At 49.7% G+C, this 19,831-nt stretch overlaps 1 protein-coding gene across 3 annotated transcripts in view; it reads right to left on the minus strand.

The window, feature by feature from the left end:
• The window catches only part of VWA3A (von Willebrand factor A domain containing 3A), a 47,272-nt gene that overhangs the window by 12,610 nt on the left and 14,831 nt on the right, over positions 1-19,831 (minus strand). For 2 of the 3 annotated variants that reach the window (XM_019649923.1, XM_019649926.1), the window contains exons 8-22: positions 19,677-19,783; positions 17,582-17,707; positions 17,184-17,292; positions 16,879-16,944; positions 14,255-14,380; positions 12,569-12,704; positions 12,358-12,461; positions 11,528-11,608; positions 11,008-11,102; positions 9,481-9,600; positions 7,166-7,240; positions 6,815-6,959; positions 6,194-6,389; positions 3,721-3,791; positions 1,168-1,320 (exon numbers count right to left, since the gene is read on the minus strand). In XM_019649923.1, coding sequence (XP_019505468.1) covers positions 1,168-1,320; positions 3,721-3,791; positions 6,194-6,389; positions 6,815-6,959; positions 7,166-7,240; positions 9,481-9,600; positions 11,008-11,102; positions 11,528-11,608; positions 12,358-12,461; positions 12,569-12,704; positions 14,255-14,380; positions 16,879-16,944; positions 17,184-17,292; positions 17,582-17,707; positions 19,677-19,783 — 1,710 coding nt within the window. The remainder of the gene's footprint in view (positions 1-1,167; positions 1,321-3,720; positions 3,792-6,193; positions 6,390-6,814; positions 6,960-7,165; positions 7,241-9,480; positions 9,601-11,007; positions 11,103-11,527; positions 11,609-12,357; positions 12,462-12,568; positions 12,705-14,254; positions 14,381-16,878; positions 16,945-17,183; positions 17,293-17,581; positions 17,708-19,676; positions 19,784-19,831) is intronic. The other variant, XM_019649924.1, reaches the window with a different exon arrangement.

The following is a 19,831-nucleotide window of genomic DNA, read 5'->3' on the forward strand; positions in this document are numbered from 1 at the left end:
CTTGCCTCATCTCCTAACACAGATTCAGAGGGAACTCTGGGTTTTGAGGTGAAAATGTACACGTGTGTGTGTGTATTTTCTAGAATTTCTTCCCCAGTTACCCACTCCTCTTCCTACTGGGCAGATTTCTGGGCCTCCAGCACGACAGGCAACCATCCAGGTAACTGTGCCCTACTGGGCACCTCAGTTTGAAGGAAGGTGTTCCTTCATTACTGGGCACAGCTGGAATGTGGTGACAGTTAGTCCCCCAGGGTCCTGGACCAGCTGAGACCTCCAGGTGAGCTGCTGCCACTCAAGGGGCCCTAGGCCCTGCTTTCAGGAGGCCCGTTCGAGGCCTTGGCATGGCCTAAGCCCCTCACCCTGAATCAGCTCAGGCAGTCCAGAAGGACTAAGAGGCAGACCCTCGATTTCTGGGGTTTCACCTCAGAATTTGGGAAGGCGGGAGAGGGCGACGTCTCCGGACTCCTGAAACCTGGCAGAGTTCTCTGAGTGGTGACATTGCCTATAGGGACATGAGTAAGCTACACGCTGTTTGGGACAGGTTTTCTGCTTCTGAAACGTGCCGTGTTCACAAGGGTCTGTCAGTTAGTGAACTGCTGAAGGGCTCACACATTTCTTTCTTTGCCTCTTCTGCTCACAGGCGCTGTGGAGTCTGGGATCTTCCCCAGTCACAGCTCTAGAAGCCACTCTGATTGCTGAGGTGGGTATTTAATGCAGGACCGATCTGATAGGCCGAGAATGGGCTAAGCCCCACCCTCCGGCTCCTACAGGGCCCCTGCTAAGCCTGGGCAGCAGGGGCAAGAGTCAATCAGATACACTAACACCCCCATTCTTCCGCCCCTGAGTGACCCTCCAGGAAGCCCTCTGCCTTCCCTAACAGCCATGGGGGATGGCAATTGCACCGGGGCCTTAGGACCTGGCTAGGGAACAAAGCTGGGAGAGCCAGGGAGAGCTACAGGTGGCCGAGGGGAGGTCACAGGTACCCCCAGAGCTGAGAAGGCCAGGGCTGGAGGCACCCATGGGACACTCACCACTGAGGACCCTCCCCAACCCCTGCTGGCTCTAGGGCCTGCGGGCCTGGCCCAGGCCACTTTCAGATCTAGGAAAGACCAGGAGACAAAGTGGAAACAAAATCCTCTGAGTGTTATTAGGGAGTGGGAGTCAAACCATTCTGGTGGCCGAGGGGGGCGTGGGCTTGGAAGGACAGAGCTTCTCAGGCTGAATTCTTTGCTTGAGCATCTTCGGCTTTTCTTTCGGGAGGACTGTGCTTTCCAGATTTTTTCTTGACTGGTTCTTCAGGGAGGACATGAGTAAGGCACACTGCAACAAGGATGGGGAGGTCAGCAGCACCCCACCAGCATGTAGGGGACAGACACACACATACCCAGAACAAAGATTGTGGGGTTAGCAGCACCCCACCAGCATGCCTCCAAGCAGGGCACAGATACACACATACACACCCTGGGTCCACTAGGGCCCCCGGACTCCCCTTTCTGCCCCTAGAATGTCTCCTGAGGCAGAGAGCACTGCGGAACAGTCTTATTAATAAGTACCATGTATGGAGAACCTGGATGCACCAGGCACTGGGCGTCTCAAACCCTTATGCCAACTATGCTGGCTGGGCAAGTGCTACCTTATCCCCCTCTTACAGATGAGGAAACCAAAGCTCTGTGAGTTCACGGGATTTGCCCAAGGCCACGCTACTAGTACACAGAGGGCCTTCAAGTCACACCCAGGTGGATCTGGTTCTAAAGCTAGTGCTCCTTCCAGCTGTGGAAGCGGCATCCACACAAACCTGTCAGTTCGGGGGGGGGGGGGGCTGGGATGCGGGCGGGGCAGTGGTGCAATACTGGCTTCCATGTTACTCTCAACCAAAGGAGATAGATTTGAATGTAAATAACATCCCAGGAGGATGGGTTACCCCATCATTGCCCATTAACACCTCGCCAATGAGTTTATCAGACAAGGGAACTGGCCTGACACGCACCTAAGGAGAAGGGGTTAAAATAAGCAACAAAGAGGGGCCCTTTCAGAGAGGACAGCTGAGGCACATCTTGGGGAGCCACAGAGGAAAAAACCATGAAGATGTGGCCCTACCCTCTCAGGAGCTCCCATGTGTGGTCCTGCAAATGGTGGTAATCATGAGTCGGGCTGAGGCCGCTTCCCAGGCTCCCCCGCCTCCCCCATCTGGACCATGACCACCTACCTGCTCTGTCCGTCCCCATGGCCTGACTGCCCCAGCCCTTATCATCTCCACCTGCCTGAAGGACACCCACTTCTTATCTGACAGGCCCCACAAACTCACCTTTGTCCCAGACCCACCTTCCCTGCACCCCCCATTCTCTCTCTCTTGGTCAATGGTCTACCAGGTCCCCCAGTGAGGAACCTGGGAACGACTCTGGGATTTCTTCGTCTCCCTCACCCATCCATTTGATCAGCCACAAGTCTGGTCACTTCGTCCCTAAATGTCCTCATGGCCACTCCCTTAATTCCCTTCTCTTTGCTCCTCACATGATCTGGCCCCTTTCCATGTCTCCAATCTCACCATGAACTACTCAACTCCCTTCTCTGAGGAAGTGACATTTTAGTAAGTCCTGAATAGTAAGGAGCAATCCATGGATGATCTGGGGAGGAACAGCAGGCGGAGGAAATAGCAGGTGCAAAGGCCCTGAATTTAGGAATGAGATTGATGTGTTTAAGGAACTCAGAGGAGGCCAGAATGTACAGCACACACAGCCCTAAAACGAATGGCTTATAGGGAACCCCCATGTTGCGTCTGAAGCCTTGGGGGTCAGTGGATCGGGACATGCGGAGAGAAGCTGATGTGGGATGAGCCACGTCACCCAAAAGACGGTCAAGTCTGAACCCTGGAGCCTGTGACTGGGACCTTACTTAGAAATAGGGTCTTTGTCCTTGGAATTAAGAGGCCAGTTAATGAGGCCACACTGAAAAAGGTGGGCCCTTAATCTAATACAATTGGTATCCCCGTAAGAGAAGAGGAGACACAGACACACACAGAGGGGGGACAGCGATGTGAAGATGGAGACAGAGTGGAGGTGTGCTGCCACAAGCCAAGCAACGGCAAAGACTGCCAGTGACAAGGACTCCCTCCTCGACCAAACCTTAGTCCGGCTCCTCCGAGCCCTCTTCTTGACTAGGCTTCAATTTTGGCTGCCAAACCCAGTGTTAGCAAAGATTCCTGCTAAGTTGGTTCAGGGAGAATCCCCCCACCCTTGATATGTGATCAAGGTCCTCATCCCCAGCCTTGCTGTCTAGGTCCTTGGCCTGCCTTCTATAAGAATCCCCTATCCTTGGAAACTAATTGAGTTTCTCTTAGTAATTTTCCATCCGTGAGCCTGTCACTCTGCTCATTGGCTATACATCTGTCCAAGTTGTCTTTGCGTGTTTGGAGTTGAGGTCACTCTCTCTCCCCTATTGTACTAGTCTTAAATAAAGTCTTCCTTGCCATTTTTAACAAGCATCCAGTGCATTTTTTTTTCTTTAGCACTGTCGCCACCAGAAGCTAGAAAGGGACTCTACCCAGAGTCTTCAGAGGGAACATGGCCCTTTTGACACCTTGACTTCAGACTTCTAGCCTTTGAAACTGTGAGAGAACAAATATCTGTTGTCTTAAGCCAACTCATTCATGGCACTCGTATGGCAGACTCAGGAATAATACAGAAGCCAGTACAGTCAGCTGTCCCACCCCTCAAGGTGTACCTTTTGGGAGTAGTTGAGAGCCTTTTCCATCTCAGACATGATGGCATTGATGTCATCACTTTCATAAATGCCTGGAAACAAAGCATATCGTGAGTGTGGGGGAGGGGTGTAGATACGGGCTAGTGTCTGTGCACAGCAGGGATGTAAGGAGGTGACTCCAGCCGGAGGAGCAGGGTGGGTCTGAACGGGCTGAGCTGGCCAGCCCCCTGCCACACAGTGAGGTTACCAACAGTGGGGCTGGCCTTGGGCCCCAGCGCCCTGGGCACCCAGCCACAAGCTCTTACTCACAGGAAGACGAGGTTAAGAGTAAAGATCCTGCTATTCCAGTGAAAAAAAAAAAGACCCACGTGGAATTATTTAAAGTAGCTAATGTTACCAAGCACAAAAACCCATAAAGTAGCTAATGTCTGTAGTGACTACAGTATGACTAAGAAGACAGACTCTGAAGTTGACCTGCCTGGGTTCAAATCCTGGCCCCACCACTTACTGCCCCTGTGTTTTTTGGGCTGCGTCTCAGCCTCCCTATCTGGGATAATAATAACCCACTTTAGGATTACTGTGAGGAATGAATCATAATATATGCAAAATGCTTAGAACCACGTCTGGCATGAAATAATTGTTCTGTAAGTGTTTGGTACTATTAGTGATCATCAATACTAGCTTAAATGTATACGCCCAACACTTTTCATGGAAAAAGCTAGGACACGGCCCCAGAGTTCCAGCCCCAGCTGGAACTAACTTTGTAACCAGAGGCATCTCATATTCCTGGGCATCCTTTCCTCATCTGTAAATCAGGAGGTTGGGATGCATTCGTGTGTGTGTCCCAAGCCTCGCTCACTCCTACATCACGTCATAACTTTGCCTTATCAGCTTATCACTGAAACGATTCATTTATATTTTTAATCAATTCACTTTCATTTACTTAAAAGTAGACAGACATTATTGAGCTATTGCTGACATATAACATTCTATTAATTTTAGGTGTACTATTATACATAATGATTCGATATTTGTATATAGAGTTGACCCTTGATCAACATGGGTTTGAATTGCATGGGTCCATTTATACACATATTTTTTTCAACAAATTCTGTCAATATATTTTTCTCTTCCTTATGATTTTCTTAATATTTTCTTTCTTCTAGCTTACTTTATTGTAAGAATACAGTATACAATACCTATAACTTACAAAATACGTATTATACAATATATATGTTATTGGTAAGGCTTCCGTCAACAGTAGCCTATTAATAGTTAAGTTTTGGGGGAGTCAAAAGTTATAGGTGGATTTTCAGCTGCACAGGTGTGAGGACTTGGTGCCCCTAACCCCTCCCTGCCTTGTTCAAGGGTCAACTGTATTGGGAAATGATCACCACAAAAAAGTCTAGTTAACATCTTTAGAAAGTATATCTTTAAAAAAGTTATGTCACTGCCAACAATGGAAAACTAGCGCATTTTTAATGAAATGTTAAAACAAGAATAAAACTACTATTTAGGGGAGGAAAAAAACTTTCCCTCCTCGATTCTCTGGCTGAGGCCTTGGAAGTTACACTGACAAAAGACAGATGAACAAGGGAAAAACAGTTTCTGAATGAAGGCAGCAGGCACACCTTAGGAGAAACGTACTGAGGCGTGGAACTGGGGCTTACACAGCGTAAGAACAATGCATTCGTGTAGAAGTGACAAGGAAAGGGGCTAGGCTTTTAGAGGCAGCAAACAGTGGGAGGTAAATGTGGGGGAGGGGGATGATGGAAGATAATCCTTGTTTTGGTAAGGTTTGTTCTGTAGATCCCTCTTGGTACCTTCTGGGCTGATGCGAGTCTAAAGCTGTCTCCCGTGATTAAGAGTGTAAGAGCCAGTCTCCTCCTCCTGGCACAGGAGAGGAGACCCCTTTACAAACGTAAATGTATGTCCTGCTCTTAGGCAACTGCAAGGGGGGTGCAGAGAGCTTTTTTGGCTTCTGCTGTTTTACAGTTGTCTTCAGCTCAAAATAATTCTTATGCCCAAGTGGCATGTTCTAGGGTGGCACATTCTTACCCCCTACAACTATCACAATAAAAAAAAATCTGTTGATCCGAGTTCCGTGCACAACTGTCTTGCCAACCACCTGTTGTAAACATTCCCCCTTTTGGGAAATACTAAACTAAGAGACCTTAGGGCTCCTTCCAGCTCTGACGATCTCAAGCATTTTACAACAGTTTTACTTTCCTTTTTTTTAACTTAAAAAAATTGTGGTCAAATACACTAACATAAAATTGACTGTTTTAACCATTTTTAAGTGTACGGTTCAGTGGCTTTAAGGACATTTACATTGTTGTGCAGGCATCACCATCGTCCCCCTGCAATGAATATGTACTGAGTATGAGAACATGCCACTTTCCTGGAGTACCTCTGTGGCACAGGGAGCTAGCTATGTTGGTACCGAAGACAAGTAGAAAGAAAGAGGAGGAGGAACCAGCCACCACTCACGCACCTGTGTCTCCAAACCAGTGGAAGCGGCCACCAGCAGCCCGGGTGACCTCTCTGTAGGCAGCGGCCGTGTCGGTGCGGCTGGCGTAGCAGGCAGGGGGCATGGTGTCCATCTGGGGCTCGCCCGCGTAGAAGAGACACACGTTCAGCTGGAGGTCGCAGCCGCCACAGGCCTCGGCCACGTAAGCGCTGAGCACGTGCTGTGGGGGGAGAGAGCGGGCAGGAGGCGCCCGCAGTGGAGGGCTCCTGAGGCTGCTGGGCTCAGGGCAGCACCTGACCATCTGTCCTGAGGGCCTACTGTGTGCCTGAGCTGGAATTCGGCACTGAGTATAGAAACCGAGTGAGCTGGGTCTCAATTCTCTATCTTAATAGGGTATGGCCGAGGAGCTGGATACCCTAAGTGTTACACGCTGGTCCCCTGGGAACTCATCAGGGTCGCAGAGCTCAGGCTCCAGGCCAGACCCTGGGAACCAGGATCTGTATTTGAACAGCCCCCCGGGTGATTCTCCTGCACAATAAAGCCGAGGTTGGAAAATCACACTGGAGAAACAGTTGCCAGGCGTCCACCTAGGGGAAGGTGTGGGGTAATGAAGGATGGCAACGCCTGGGGGGTCGGCCTACCCACCATGTCCTGGTCGGGAACGCCCCCGGTGAAGAGGTAGATGCCCTGTGATTGGTGTTTGTCTTTGTCCTTGAAGTCCACTTCCACAGCCTTGCGCAGGGCACTGAGGACGTTCCTGCTGCCCCAGCAGCGCAGGCTCAGGGCCCACCTGGGAGGTAGGGAAGGCCATGCTGAGGGGGGCGGAGCGAGGCCCAGAGGGAGAGGCAGGGGCCGAAGGAATTTTCCAATTCATGCCCATGCCTGCCAGAGGGCAGGTATTCTAGAGAGCTACTCCCGGTGGAGGGAACAGAGAAAACAGCACCACCCAGGCTGCTCTGACCCAGCAGGGGCAGCCTCTGCCCATCGGTCACCTACCGCCAGGCGCTCTGTAAGTTGTCCTGGCTCACAGGAGCCATCTCGGGCTGCCAGCTTTCAATGGTGCCTCCAAACCTGGGAGGGAAGGAAAGAAAGCTGTTCTTAGGCAGCAGATTGGTCCAGTCTGCGCCCCAGCTTTGAGCTCCCCAGGCTCTTAGGGAGGCAAATTCTGATTACAGCCCCAAAATGATAGGGTGTCACCAGCCCAGGCCAGCCATGAGATTTTCTTGCTGGTCCTGATGTGTCTGTCCCGGTACATCCGCCATGCGGGCAGAGCTGGGGCCCCCTGTCCAGACACAGCCAGCACCAGATCGGGCCACATCTCCTCCTGAAGTGTTGACAGTGGCTCTTGTTGTCCCTCTGAACCTCTCCATCCCCCCAAGGGAGTCACTTCTCCCTTTTTAACCTCCCCTAGCACTGGTTGACTGGTTGATGCTTACAGCACATTTTTCACTCTGCCCACAGTTTTGTTTTTTTTTCCTAATGCATCATCTCATCTTTCCTATGGGACAGAATTTAAATCCGTGAGAAGAAGCCTGAGCCCCTTTATCAAAGAAAAGATGATCGCTCTTTGGTTCTGAATTTATTCTGCCACCTGAACTCTTGACTTCATCACGGCCAATGTCTTGCGACCTCCATCACCTGTTTGTTTTGTTTTGTTTTGTTTGTCATGCACTGTCTCTCCCTCTCACCCCATCTTGTACTGACCCAATGGTCCCCCAAAGTTCATCCCCCGGTGCCTCTGCTCGTGATGTTCCTTGCACCTGGAATGCCCTTTCTCCCCGCTGCCCTATCATTCCCAGGTGCAAGGTAAACTCCTACCATCATCACAACTCAGCTGAAGGGTTGCTTCCTCCACGAAGGTTTCCTGACCCCTTTCTGCCCAGGTGGAATGGACTGATCCTGCCTTTGATCCTTTACAGCCCCATGTCCTGCCTTCTACCCATTTCTGCAGAAAACATTTATTTCTAAACATGCCTGTCTCCCACTAATAGACTGTAAGTTCCTTGAGGACAGCTTTTGTGCTTTAACTTCTGTATCCCTAACGCCTAGTACAGTGACTGGTACATGGTAGGCTCTCAGTAAGTCTGTCGAGCGGATGAATGGATGGATGGGTGAATGGAAAAGCACTGCCTAAAATGTTTCTCTAAGCATTTATTTTTATAGAATTTATTAAGAAAAGATTAGGCTCTGGTACAGAATAATCTATAATATTAACTGCTGACTTAATAGGTTTAGCACACTTCCTATTAGATGTGGGGTTATGTAAACATAGTTATAGTTCAAGCGGTTTCCTTTTCTCTTTCTCCCCTAGTTAGTTGAAATGATATGCAAATAAAAAATATATACATGGGCCGGCCGAGTGGCTCAGTTGGTTAAGAACAAAAACTCTGAGCAACAGGGTTGCCGGTTTGATTCCCACATGGGCCAGTGAGCTGCGCCTGAGCTGAGCTACCACTGATGGGCTACGCCCACCCACAACTAAGAATGAACACGGCACCTTGAGCTGAGTGGCCACTAGCTGCCCACAGGTGGCCGGATAGTGAATAGACTTGGAGCTGAGCTAGCTGCGCCCTCCACAACTAAGACTGAAGGACAACAACTTGGCTGTTCCCCTTCCCCAATTCCCCAATTAAAAAAATATATATGTACAAAACTATATATAGTTAGGTTATATGTAACTGTATATACTTAAACTATATACAATATATAATTTAAATACATGGTATAGATAGTTATATATAATTTATATAGTTATATATAGCTAAAAATAAACATATATACAAAATATTTAAAATTTAAATTTATATGTAATTATTTTATATAAAATATATAACTTAAATATGTATTATATTGTTACATATAAATATATCCATTATATATGAAAACCTAGATAATTTAATCATAAATAGCTACACATAAAATTAAAATTGAGACTTGGAATCCTAAATGAAACCGTGTCCTGTAGACCTGAGCTAGGCACGAAGACGGGGGCAGGCCTGGGGGCCCTTCGTTTTCTCTCGTGTGTCTACCAGTTTGGAAGCCAAATGGGGCAGTGGGTGGAGTTACTTTATCCTGGCTGATCAAGCAGAGTGTTTTGGGGCCACTTATCACCTTCGCCCCAGTGGGACTGTCCTGCAACCATTAATTATTCAATGCCCCAAACAAGATCATTGGGCTCAGATAAGCCGATGGCCATCCTAGGATGCTGGGTGCTGGTAACATCTGGCGGCCAGCTACCTGCCCGAAGCCTCAGCCCAGTGGTGGCGGCGCACACACCAGACCTCCCCCCACCGGGAGCCGGGGGAGCGTACGCGATGACGTTGAAGGCATCCTTGTTGGACAGCTGCTCCTCCAGCAGGAGCCGCAGGGAGTGCTGGATATGAATAATGTACATGGAATTGGTCGCAGAGATATCGAGCAGTATAACCACCCTAAAAAGAAACACAAGCTTTAAGAGAACCGAATCTCTCAGATAGTGTTCATTTTGTTCCATTTTACTATTTAAAGTTTTTTCCAGGGGAACTTTACATGCCCGATTCACAGCTGGCCAAAATCTTCTCTGTGGTTTGAGGTCAACAGAGGTGGGTTTACAACAGTAGAGTGAGGGGGTCACAGAACCCGCTCTCCCAGGAGGTCCGAACATGGCATAGTGCCTCATGGTGGAGATGTTTAAGGGGCAGGGGCTGTGTGTAATGGTTTTCACACATTTCCTTGTTTTAAAGCACTAGCATTCAATATTATTACAGGTTTGGGTCTTTAAAGGAAAACCAGAAACAAGGTAAGCAAGTTAGATGGGGAATTGCTCCTACCTGGGCCACTGGGGAAATGTTTGTATCTTTTTTCTTTCCTCTCTGTTTTAAGGTCTCTAGTCCCATTCAAATCTCATATTCCCCCTCCTCCCTCCAGTCTGATTTTGAGACAGCTATGGATAGCAGAAGAAAATCCACTGGATTCGGTCAGCAGACCGTGGTTTAAGTCCCACTTCCTGGGTGGCTTTAGGCAAGTCACAAACCTCTCTGATCCTTGGTATATTTAACTATAAACTATTTATAATGAGACTCCTCCTAGGGTTGTGTTAAGAATTGAAGGATAAAATAGATCCACAGTATTACGAAGTATACTACTTTGCAAGGGAAACATACCAAATAAGGTACGGAGTGAAATTAGTGGCTATCACGGACACCCACTGTTTCTCCCTACTCAGCATCCGTCACCTCCTCTGGCAACAGCACCCTGATTTTCCCTGGGGAATCACCTCAGATTCTATCAGTCCATTTGTTTTGGGTGGAGCTGACTCTGAGAGGGGGCATTTGACCCTCAGCAATCAGAACACCAGGCCACCCTGGCTAGGGGGAGGCGTTATGGGTGGGCCCTGGCCCCAAGCTCTGGAAGTGCCAAGCTGGTCCAAAGCAGGTTGGGAGCTTCAGGTGGCTATCTTGCCACCTGGAGGGGAAAGCCTGCCTGAAAACAAAGCCAACAGAGCAGAAAGCGGAGCTGAGAGATGGGGCCCGATTCCTGACAGGCACGAGTCTCCGGATCTCCCCAGCCTATTCTGGAATTTTCAGTTACCTTAACTAGACATCCCTGCTTTGTTTCAGCCAATTTGCATTTAGTTTCTGTTGCTTCTAACTGAAAGACTCCTGAGTAGCACAATGACAGTATTATTGGTGGTGATGATGGTGGTGTGACTTTTGCTCCCAGGGGTTCTGCTGAGTGATTGCGGATGCTTAATCTAAGTGACGGCTTCTCATGCTACCAACAGGGCTTCCATGGGTTGGCTGAGTACTGTGTCACACACCAAACCCATGAGGAACAAGAACGCTGCTTGGGGGAGGTACCTTTTTTCACAGACAGTGCCCCAGATTCTTCTGCTGGCCAGGGACAGCCACTCAATCCGCCTCTCAAACGTCCGCAGGGCTCTGCCGAGCTGTTTCTGCAAACCCATGGGCCACACAGAGTGAGCGACAGCACAGAAGGGGGACGATGAAGGGGTTTGTGAGAGCAGGAGGTGTACCCCAGTTGGCTTCTGGGAGTGGTGTGTCAAGGCCATGGGCATCCAAGCCATTCCTGCCCCAAGATCAGGAAGGAAAGAGCAAAGTATTCCATTGCCCCCTAAGGGGGAGGAGGTAGGTCTTGCCCCAAAAGATCATAAAAAAGCCCAAAAGGCTTTTGCTTAAGGCGTCCGGGTCCCAGCTGGGGGCAAGGGTGGAAAAAGCTCAAGAGGTGCCTGTGGGTGGGACCACAGACTCTGTTGATGACAGTGCCGCTAACGGCTTGCCGTCTCCACGTTCCCTGGTGCCTTCCTCCCATCCCCTCTTCCCATACCCCATATTCTGACTGGTCAGACCCATCACTGACCTGGTACTCATAGAGGAAGGGCGGGTCCACGTGAATATTCTTCACTGTCCCATCATGCCACTGAAATTGTACCATTGCCTTCTGCACTCAGGGGTGGCCAGGAGGGGGAGCAGGTGGACAGATGCACATGTGGACAGATGCAGAAAGGTTTTAAGTTTAATTTGGACACTGGGCTCTCGGAATCAGATGTATGAGAGGGAAATGGGCTCTGACCACATCTGGGGTCAGATGACACCTCCCCGACCATGAGGTCGCTGCCCCGTCTGGAGCTGGAAGTAGAAGGCGTTCAGAACAGTGGTCCCCTCAGGGAACCATGCCTGACGGCACATCAGGCTGCCATCTTGGGAGGCTCCTCTGAACACGGGAGCCTATTACAAGATCTGGCTGGAGGTTTATGGAATAATAGTCAGAGGCCTTAACACATATTGGCCGTGGGTTCTGAGGTTCGGGAACCCAGATGGGCCTTCATGACACTGAAAATCAAATTTGTTCCTCTCGTTCTTCCATCGCCCACCAAGTTGTCATATCCATGTCACTCTGTCCCCATAGTCATTCTACTACAGCTGAAGTCTGTACAGGTACAGTGAGGACACAGAGACAGTGTGTTCTGAGTGGGGTGGGGGACAACCCTCCTGGGGGAGGTGACCACGGTACCCAATTTACTCCCTCTTGCCTCAACTCCCAAGTTGCATTTTCTGATGGGCACAAAGCCTGCAGCCCATCCAGGCCCCCGGCTCTGCCTACGACTCTTTTCTCCTGAACATTAAGAAGGGAAATGCCACAAAGGAGCTCCCCTGCAGAGGACGGAGAGGACCCTGAGTCTGCGTTACCTTGTGGATAGTTGACGAGACCGTTTTCTGGAGAATAGGCACAAATTCCTCCACGGGAGGGAATGCGTTGGGGGCCAGAACCTGATAGAGGCTGAGCTTCTTGGCTGGAAAAATGGAGTGGAGTTTGGGGCACCACTCACGGAGCCCCAGGGGGTTCATGCCTTTTATGGGTGACCTGAGGCCCAAGTTCTGCCCTCTTTGGGGGGCTTACCTTTTAGGCCATTGACCTTTAGCCACTCTGCAGAAGTCTTCTCCAGGTTTGGGAACTCAATTGTGAGGGGAGCTTCATGCTTTGGCGGTTTAGGCAGGAGGCTTGTGAGTGGCCCTCTGGCCATCTCTGTGGAAATCTAAGTTAAGTGAAAAGCCTCATTACATAATCATATTTTAGAGCTGCAATGCCCTCCGTCTCCCACACCTACCCAGCTCCCCCATGGGGAGCATCCTAAAACATTACCTGGTATATTACAGGCAGTTTTGCCTTCCCGTTCCATCATTCCCATCCCTTTCTCTGTAGAGTTCTAGAATTGCCAGGGACAGAGGGAGATGCCCCTAGGAAGTCACTTCCTCTTCCATTTGCCCACCTTCCTGGCCTCCTCCCCACCCTCACCATTAAGATCAGCACCTTGGAGTCCAAGATGACAGGTGGCCCTTCCCAGGCTCAAAACACAAGGCTTCGGGGAACAAGAAGTTCTGCACCAAATCATTTCAGAAACCCTGACCTAGCCGCGCTCCTCCCGGCCAACATTTATAAACTGAAAACCTGAGGCTCTGACAGGTTAGATCACGCAGCTCGTGTAGCAGTAAAGCAGAACAGCAATTCCCCAAATTCTGACATCTCAGCACCCCCTTCCTGAATTTTGCTGTATCGGAGGGCCACTGCACTGTTATTTACTTAATTTTTAAAAAATGTAACATTAAAGCCTTTGACTATTCAATTGGATTTAGTTTTAAAAATGGACTTTTTTATACTTAAATAATTTTAGAAAGATCTATCACTACCATAATGAGCTCGTTTTAAATATATCACTGTACAGTCACCTTGCAAACCACAAGTAGTGTATGCCTCTCACTTAGGGAAACTCCTGGCCTCAGGTTCTGGCCTCAGACAGGCCTGGGTTCAACTCAGACCCAATCGATTTCTACTGCTGTGATCGCAGGCAAATTATTTGACCCCTTAACTTCAGTTTGCTCATCTGTAAAATGGGGTTGATAATCTACCTACCACAGACCGTTGTTGCAGACAAAATATTTAGAGAATGAAGCATTGTGCCTTATACTGAGCACACGGGAAATGAGGACTATTATAACACTAATTGCCACTGTGATTACGTAGAATGAGTAGAGGAGCTGGAACTAAAGTTGAAGACACCAGTCTAGGTGCCGCGTCTCTTTCACAAATGCAGCCCCAGTTCTCCTCTGTCCACAGCTAAGCTTTCTGTGCGGTCTAAACAGCACGTAGCTTTTATGGTGCTTGTGTCCGTAAGCTGGCTGAGTTATGCTGCCAGTGTTAAATTAACACTCACAACAAGCAGGGGCATTTGTCCTGATGGGCTGGGCCGGGAGAGCCTACTCTGTGTGGTTGAGGTTTTCATCATTCTCCAAACTGGGGAGGAGGGTGGGGCGGGTGGAGGAGGTGGCAGGAGCCTGCCAGCCTTTCTCTGAAATACATTTTTCAGGTGGAAAGTCCACCAGGACCCTCTGGCACCGTGGAAGGCCGGCCCGGCTCACCCAGCTCTGAGTGATGGGGTACAGTGGAGGACATTTTGCCTTGTTTTACTTTCAGGAGTGGGGGCTCTGCAGACCTGCCATCTGAGTGACAGGTGACAAAAGAGAATGGAGTGAGGCCAACTGAGTGCCTCCGGGAGAAGGTCCCAGAAGCTTTGCTCACACCACCTACCTCCTTCATCAGGCTGGTGAGCTCCTGGCACGGGGTGCTGGGGTGCAGGGCTTGGACGTGGCCTAGGAGGCTCTGGGCCTTCTGGATTTCGGCCAGGAGCTGGTCCACATCCCGGCTGGTATAGATCTGGGGATGGTGGGAGGAATCAGCCCTCCAGGAGTCACTTAGCTACCGGTTGCAGCCAAGACAGGAGAAGGCAAACGGTCACGTCAATTCCTAAAGCTGAGTGACAGGCTCTTTAAACCAGACGTTACAAACTGGGGTGCATGTGTGGGACAGACATGTCATGTTGCATTGGTCAGCACTGGCCTGCAGTGGTTTTATACAACTGAAGGGTTGTCTAACCCCAAAATGTAAAGGAACACTTTACACCCTCTAAGATGCCAATAATAATAATAATTTTTATTATTATTTTTTAAAGTGGCAAAGAAAGTTTATTAGAAGAGATAGTACATTCCAAAAAAGTAGGAGTGGGAAGAGCATCAAGAAACCCGGCTCAAGGCTCAAGGTGGCATTATTAGGAGAAAAAATACACTCCAAAGAGTTTGGAGTGGGCCCTGAGCAAAGGCAAGGGTCAAGACGCTCAAAGGGCCATAATAGTGATTTTTAAAGGGCCATAACAAGTGCTGGTGAGGAAGCTGAGAATCCCAACTCCGGTACCTTGCTGGTGAGGATGTCAAACGGTGTGGAAAGCAGTTTGGTGGCTCCTCAAAAAAATGAAACCCAACTACCCCGTGACCAAGCAGTGCCACTCCTAGGTATGTACCCCAAATCCTGGAAAACGGACTCAGATCCATGTACACCCATGTTTACAGCAGCTCACAATAGCCAAAAGGTGGAAACAACCCAAAGGCCCATCAACTGATGACTGGATAAACAAAATGCAGTATATCCAGAAAATGGAATATTATTCAACCATAAATAAGAATGAAGTACTGATACCTGCCACAATATAGATGACCCTCAAAAACATTATGCTCACTGAAAGAAAGGAATATGATTCCACTGAAATGAAATATCCACACTAAGTAAATCCATACAGACAGAAAGCAGACTGCTTGCCAGGGGCCATGGGGCAGGTGGCGGGGAGGGACCAGGGAGTGGCTGCTTAGGAGGTTATGGGGTTTCCTTTTGGGGTGATGAGAATGCTTTGGAACTAGATAGAGGTGGTGGTTGCACAACATTGTAAATGTACTAAATACCACTAATTGTTCACTTTAAAATGTTTATCTCTTGTGAATTTCACCTCAATTTTTTTTAAATGTAAAGGAATCACACAGACAAAATAATCCAGATTTCTGGCTCTTCTTGAAAAATCGGAAAACCTGGCATCCTGGGGTCACATTCATAGAGCAGCGATTGGCTGGGGCTAAGAGAGGCGCCTCTTTAGATGAGCCACATGCCATCTCGGTTACCCCGGCTCCGACCACTCTCTGTTGGCCCCCCCCCCGCCCTCCGTCAGAGTCAGTTGTAATTTTCTATCATTCTTGCACTGCTGTTTTGCTCATATTAAAGAAGACAATGAAATCTGTTGTATCAATATCTCCATCAAGAGTAAAAAACAACAGAGAGGCCAAGAGGGCCGCAGGTTTTTAAGGTGAAATAGTTCTTTTCTTTCTTTCTTTTTAAAATTTTATTGGGGAACAGCCATAGTCACTGGTTACACATTGCTTTCATGCTACAATGGTTTACTTGACTCTTGTGAGGAGGGAACAGCTCACAGTGGCCCATGTGGGAATCGAACGGGCAACCTTGGTGTTATCAGCACCACGCTCTAGCCAACTGAGCTAAATGGTCATCCCAAGATGAAACACTTTTTAAAGCAGCCCAGTTTCACTCATTTACTGTACCTTCCTACCCTGCAGTCTGTGACCCCTACAAATAGTCTGGGAAATGAGGTAAACGAGAGGAGAACGGTGCCTGACCTTGGCTCCCTCGTGTGAAATGCTAGACTTTGTGACACTTGAACGTGTGAGATGCAAATATTCATTGACACGTAGCTCTTAAAGGTTAGCAGGAAAGACCCAGCCTGTTAGCTGAACAGACGGCTGGGTCTCAGCCTGCCACGTGGGCCTCCACACACGTTTGCTAATTGTTACCTCCATTGTGGACACGGGCTGTGTGATGCTATCATTAACTGGGGTGAGGCTGCTAACGGGTGGATTGGTAGGAAACTGACTGCTCATTTGGAACTGGTTGTGGCGGGTCCCCTGCAGGAGCGGGGGTCCACCCAGGAGACAGAACTGAGGCAACTCATTCAGACTCGAAGCTTTGGTGGGAGCAGAGATGGGGAGCCACATTGATGGCGACTGGAGAGAGACGCAGGACCCTACCTGCTGGGCTGAAAAGGGTCTCTGGGCTCACAGGCGTGTGACCAGCTCATCAGACACACTGACCAAAGGATCTCTTGTGACTTCAGCTCATCAGACACACTGACCAAAGGATCTCTTGTGACTTCACGTCCCTATTCTTCCCACATGTTCACTGTAACCTGACTGGACCTGTATGAACCCACTGAGCCTGGGAGAGGGCTGGGAAGCAAATGCACAGCACGACCTGCCCTGGTCCAGATCCCCGGGCACAACCTTGGAGGCAGGCAGGGAGGGGAGGGGCAGCAGGCTTACCTCCGCTTCCGGGCTATAACAGTGGTAGCGGCCCCCGACAGCTTCTGCAAGGTTCTTCAGGACAGCCTGTGCGGTGGCGACAGGGTCAGCCCTCCCCAGGGCAATGCAAGACTCTAACAAGCTTTCTCCTTGACCGAACCTCCCAGCTGCCCACCACTTCCCCTCTTCCCAAAGAGAGCACTAGGCACAAGGAGAGTCGCGTTCTGGTCCACAGTGTGGGGCCTGTCCATGCGGGCAGCCTCACAGGCTGGCCCCGCGCGCTATGGCCAATCCAAGGGAAGCCTTGGGGAATCTCAGGTACTTACCGGGGGCAACTGATTGGCGCATTTGTAGGTGACGATGTGGGTGAGGAGGCCCCTGCCCATGGTGGACTGTTGGATGTAGTCAGACAGGATTTCAGCAGGCTGGTCTGGGCTGGGGAGCAGACGGAAGAAGAGAAGGGGGCGCCCCAGCATGAGGACACTCCAGAGCAAAATGGGTCATCCACTGAGTCTAGCTCACCACCTGTGCCCCTGTCATCCATGTAAGGTGCAGGGCGGAGGGGACTGCGGGCCTGGCCGGCCCTAGTGGCCCTGCCCCACCACCTATAGACAGACAGCCTGTGGAAACAGTCCCTCCATGAAGCGCATGTGAAGAGTCACGCTTGATGAGCTCTCCAGTCCCCTTCATGTCGCCTGCTACCCGCATGGGAAAGGAGACCTACCAGCTCCCCAGGATGGTCACCAGAGAATTCAGCCCCTCAAGCATGAAGATTTTCCTCAGGGCTTGTAGCAGGTTGCTGCCTCCATCGGGCTTCAGGTTCTTGACCCAGAGCGTGAGCTCCTGGAGGCTGGGGAGACATAATGGAGACACCAGCACCCTTCCTGGGCGCCAGGCCCAGGACAAATGCGAGCTCACTGAAGCCTAACGATATTTCTAAGGTGGGTGCCTTATTCGCATTTTATAGATGAGGACACTGAGGTGCAGAGCTAGGACTTGCCAAGGTGATACTGGAAGCAACTGGCAACACAGATTTCAAACCAGGTCTGACGCTAGGGTCTGAGCTTCTGGCAGCTCTGCCTGAGTCCCTTCTTCCCCACCCTGCCCCCAACTCTTCAGGGGGCAACCCTCACCTGAAGCACAGAGGAAACCCCCCAACTCTAAGAGGGAGCTAAGCAAAGGCACGCGGCTGTGGGGCTACATCCCATGCGGACTGGAAGACACACCACTGGGGAACAGGGACAATGGCTCAACACAATGTTTTCCTGGTTCAATATGTCACATGGTTCTAGTGCGAGCTCTGCTCTTTCCAGTTCTCTTTCAGTCTGACCAAAACAAACAAATAAAACTCATCGTGCTGCTAAAAGTCTCTTTCATTATTATTGTCTTCTTTTTAAACAAAGAAGGAACAAATTGAGGCCTAGCGCCTTCGCTAGCCAACAGGTTTCAAGCTGGAAGATAACATCACTGTTTCGTTTGCTTTCATTGTATTCATTTTTTGGCTGCTTTCTAATTACGGCAAGTGATATGGGCTTCTCAGTCACGTACTGACAGTTTCCTTCAACAACTAACAGGGCCGATATGAAGAAAAATCAATAATAGTATACGTGGCAGAGATATGACAAAAATGTCTTTTTTGTCAAAAATCACAAGGAAAGTCAGGATGGACTGGAGTTGAGCAACTCTTGGCTAGATGATCTCCAGGTCACTTCCAGGTCTGACATCCTGGAGATCAGGGCTTGTAACCACGGTGTAAATCACAGTGAAAAAAGCTCTCATTCCCTGAGTACATGCCACATGCCAGGTACTTATTTTTCATTTCATCTTCAGGACTCAGCGAGGGGTAGCAGGTATCCTCAGCCTCATTCTGCTCATGAGCAAGCTGAAGGACTGGTCAAGGTCACCCAGCAACTGTCACAGGCAGGAGTCAAAGCCAGCACTGCTGGAACTGAGCACTCTCTACCTGGACAGGTTTCCCTTTCCAGCTAGTGCTGTACAAGGGGACCTCAGTCCCTCAAGTCCAAGCGCATGGGTTTCCCTGGACTGTTCCGAGCTTTGGAATCCAAGCCTGGCTCTGTCGCTTTGGGGATGTTCCCTAACCTGAGCCCCAGTTTCCCCATCTGCAAAATGGGGATTAAAATCCTCTTCCATGTGATGGCTACAAATAGTAAATAAGACAGTACATGCGAAGTGCTTAGCATGGTACCTAACCCATGGTGGGTGATCAAGGATATTCTCTTCCTGGAAAAGAAATTTCTACTTACTGGCATAACAAGTAGAAACTCTTACACATCTCCCTTCTCCCCCTGCCACTCCCAAAGACGCCCAAACTACACAAAACGAGGAGGACCTGTAATGTACTGAGAGAATGGCCAGGTGCAAGGCCAGGTGCAAAGCCAAGGCCAGGGCAGAGTGCTGTGCTGTTTGTTTCAATACAAGAGGCTAAGCACAGATGCATGTATGTGACGGGCTGTGGACGTGGGTGGAGGGAACTGCTGCTGGAGGTGAGAGGGGCCGCATTTGCTCTGGTCCTTTCATTCTGTGTGAACTTTTGCCGATGAGCATGTATTATTTTCATAATAATAAAACTATCTTTGCTAGTTTGCTGGATAAAAATGGTGTCTCGGGGTTGTCGAGTCTTTTCATTTGGTGGGTTGTTCATTGGCTCCCGGTGCCTCTGTCTGCTTTTGCGAATTGTCTCTTTGCACTCATCTGATGGGGTCTTGGGTGTGCGTTTAAATCGTGCGAGAAAGATGCTAACACTCGGGGAAGGAAAATGAACAGACAGACATCCAAGACAGGGCGGGGCAGTCACTCACGTGGAGGTGCTGACTTCCACGGGGTCCGGCCAAAGGGCGCTGGTCGTGGTGCCAAAGGACAGGACATACAGCTTCTCCTTGTGGCTCAGCTGCTCATCAATGAGGCTCTGGGGGACAAAGGACATCACTGGTCCCAGAGCCGGGGCCACGTGGAG

The sequence above is a fragment of the Hipposideros armiger genome, unplaced genomic scaffold (genome assembly GCF_001890085.2).
Source record: "Hipposideros armiger isolate ML-2016 unplaced genomic scaffold, ASM189008v1 scaffold_135, whole genome shotgun sequence".
Taxonomy (NCBI): domain Eukaryota; kingdom Metazoa; phylum Chordata; class Mammalia; order Chiroptera; family Hipposideridae; genus Hipposideros; species Hipposideros armiger.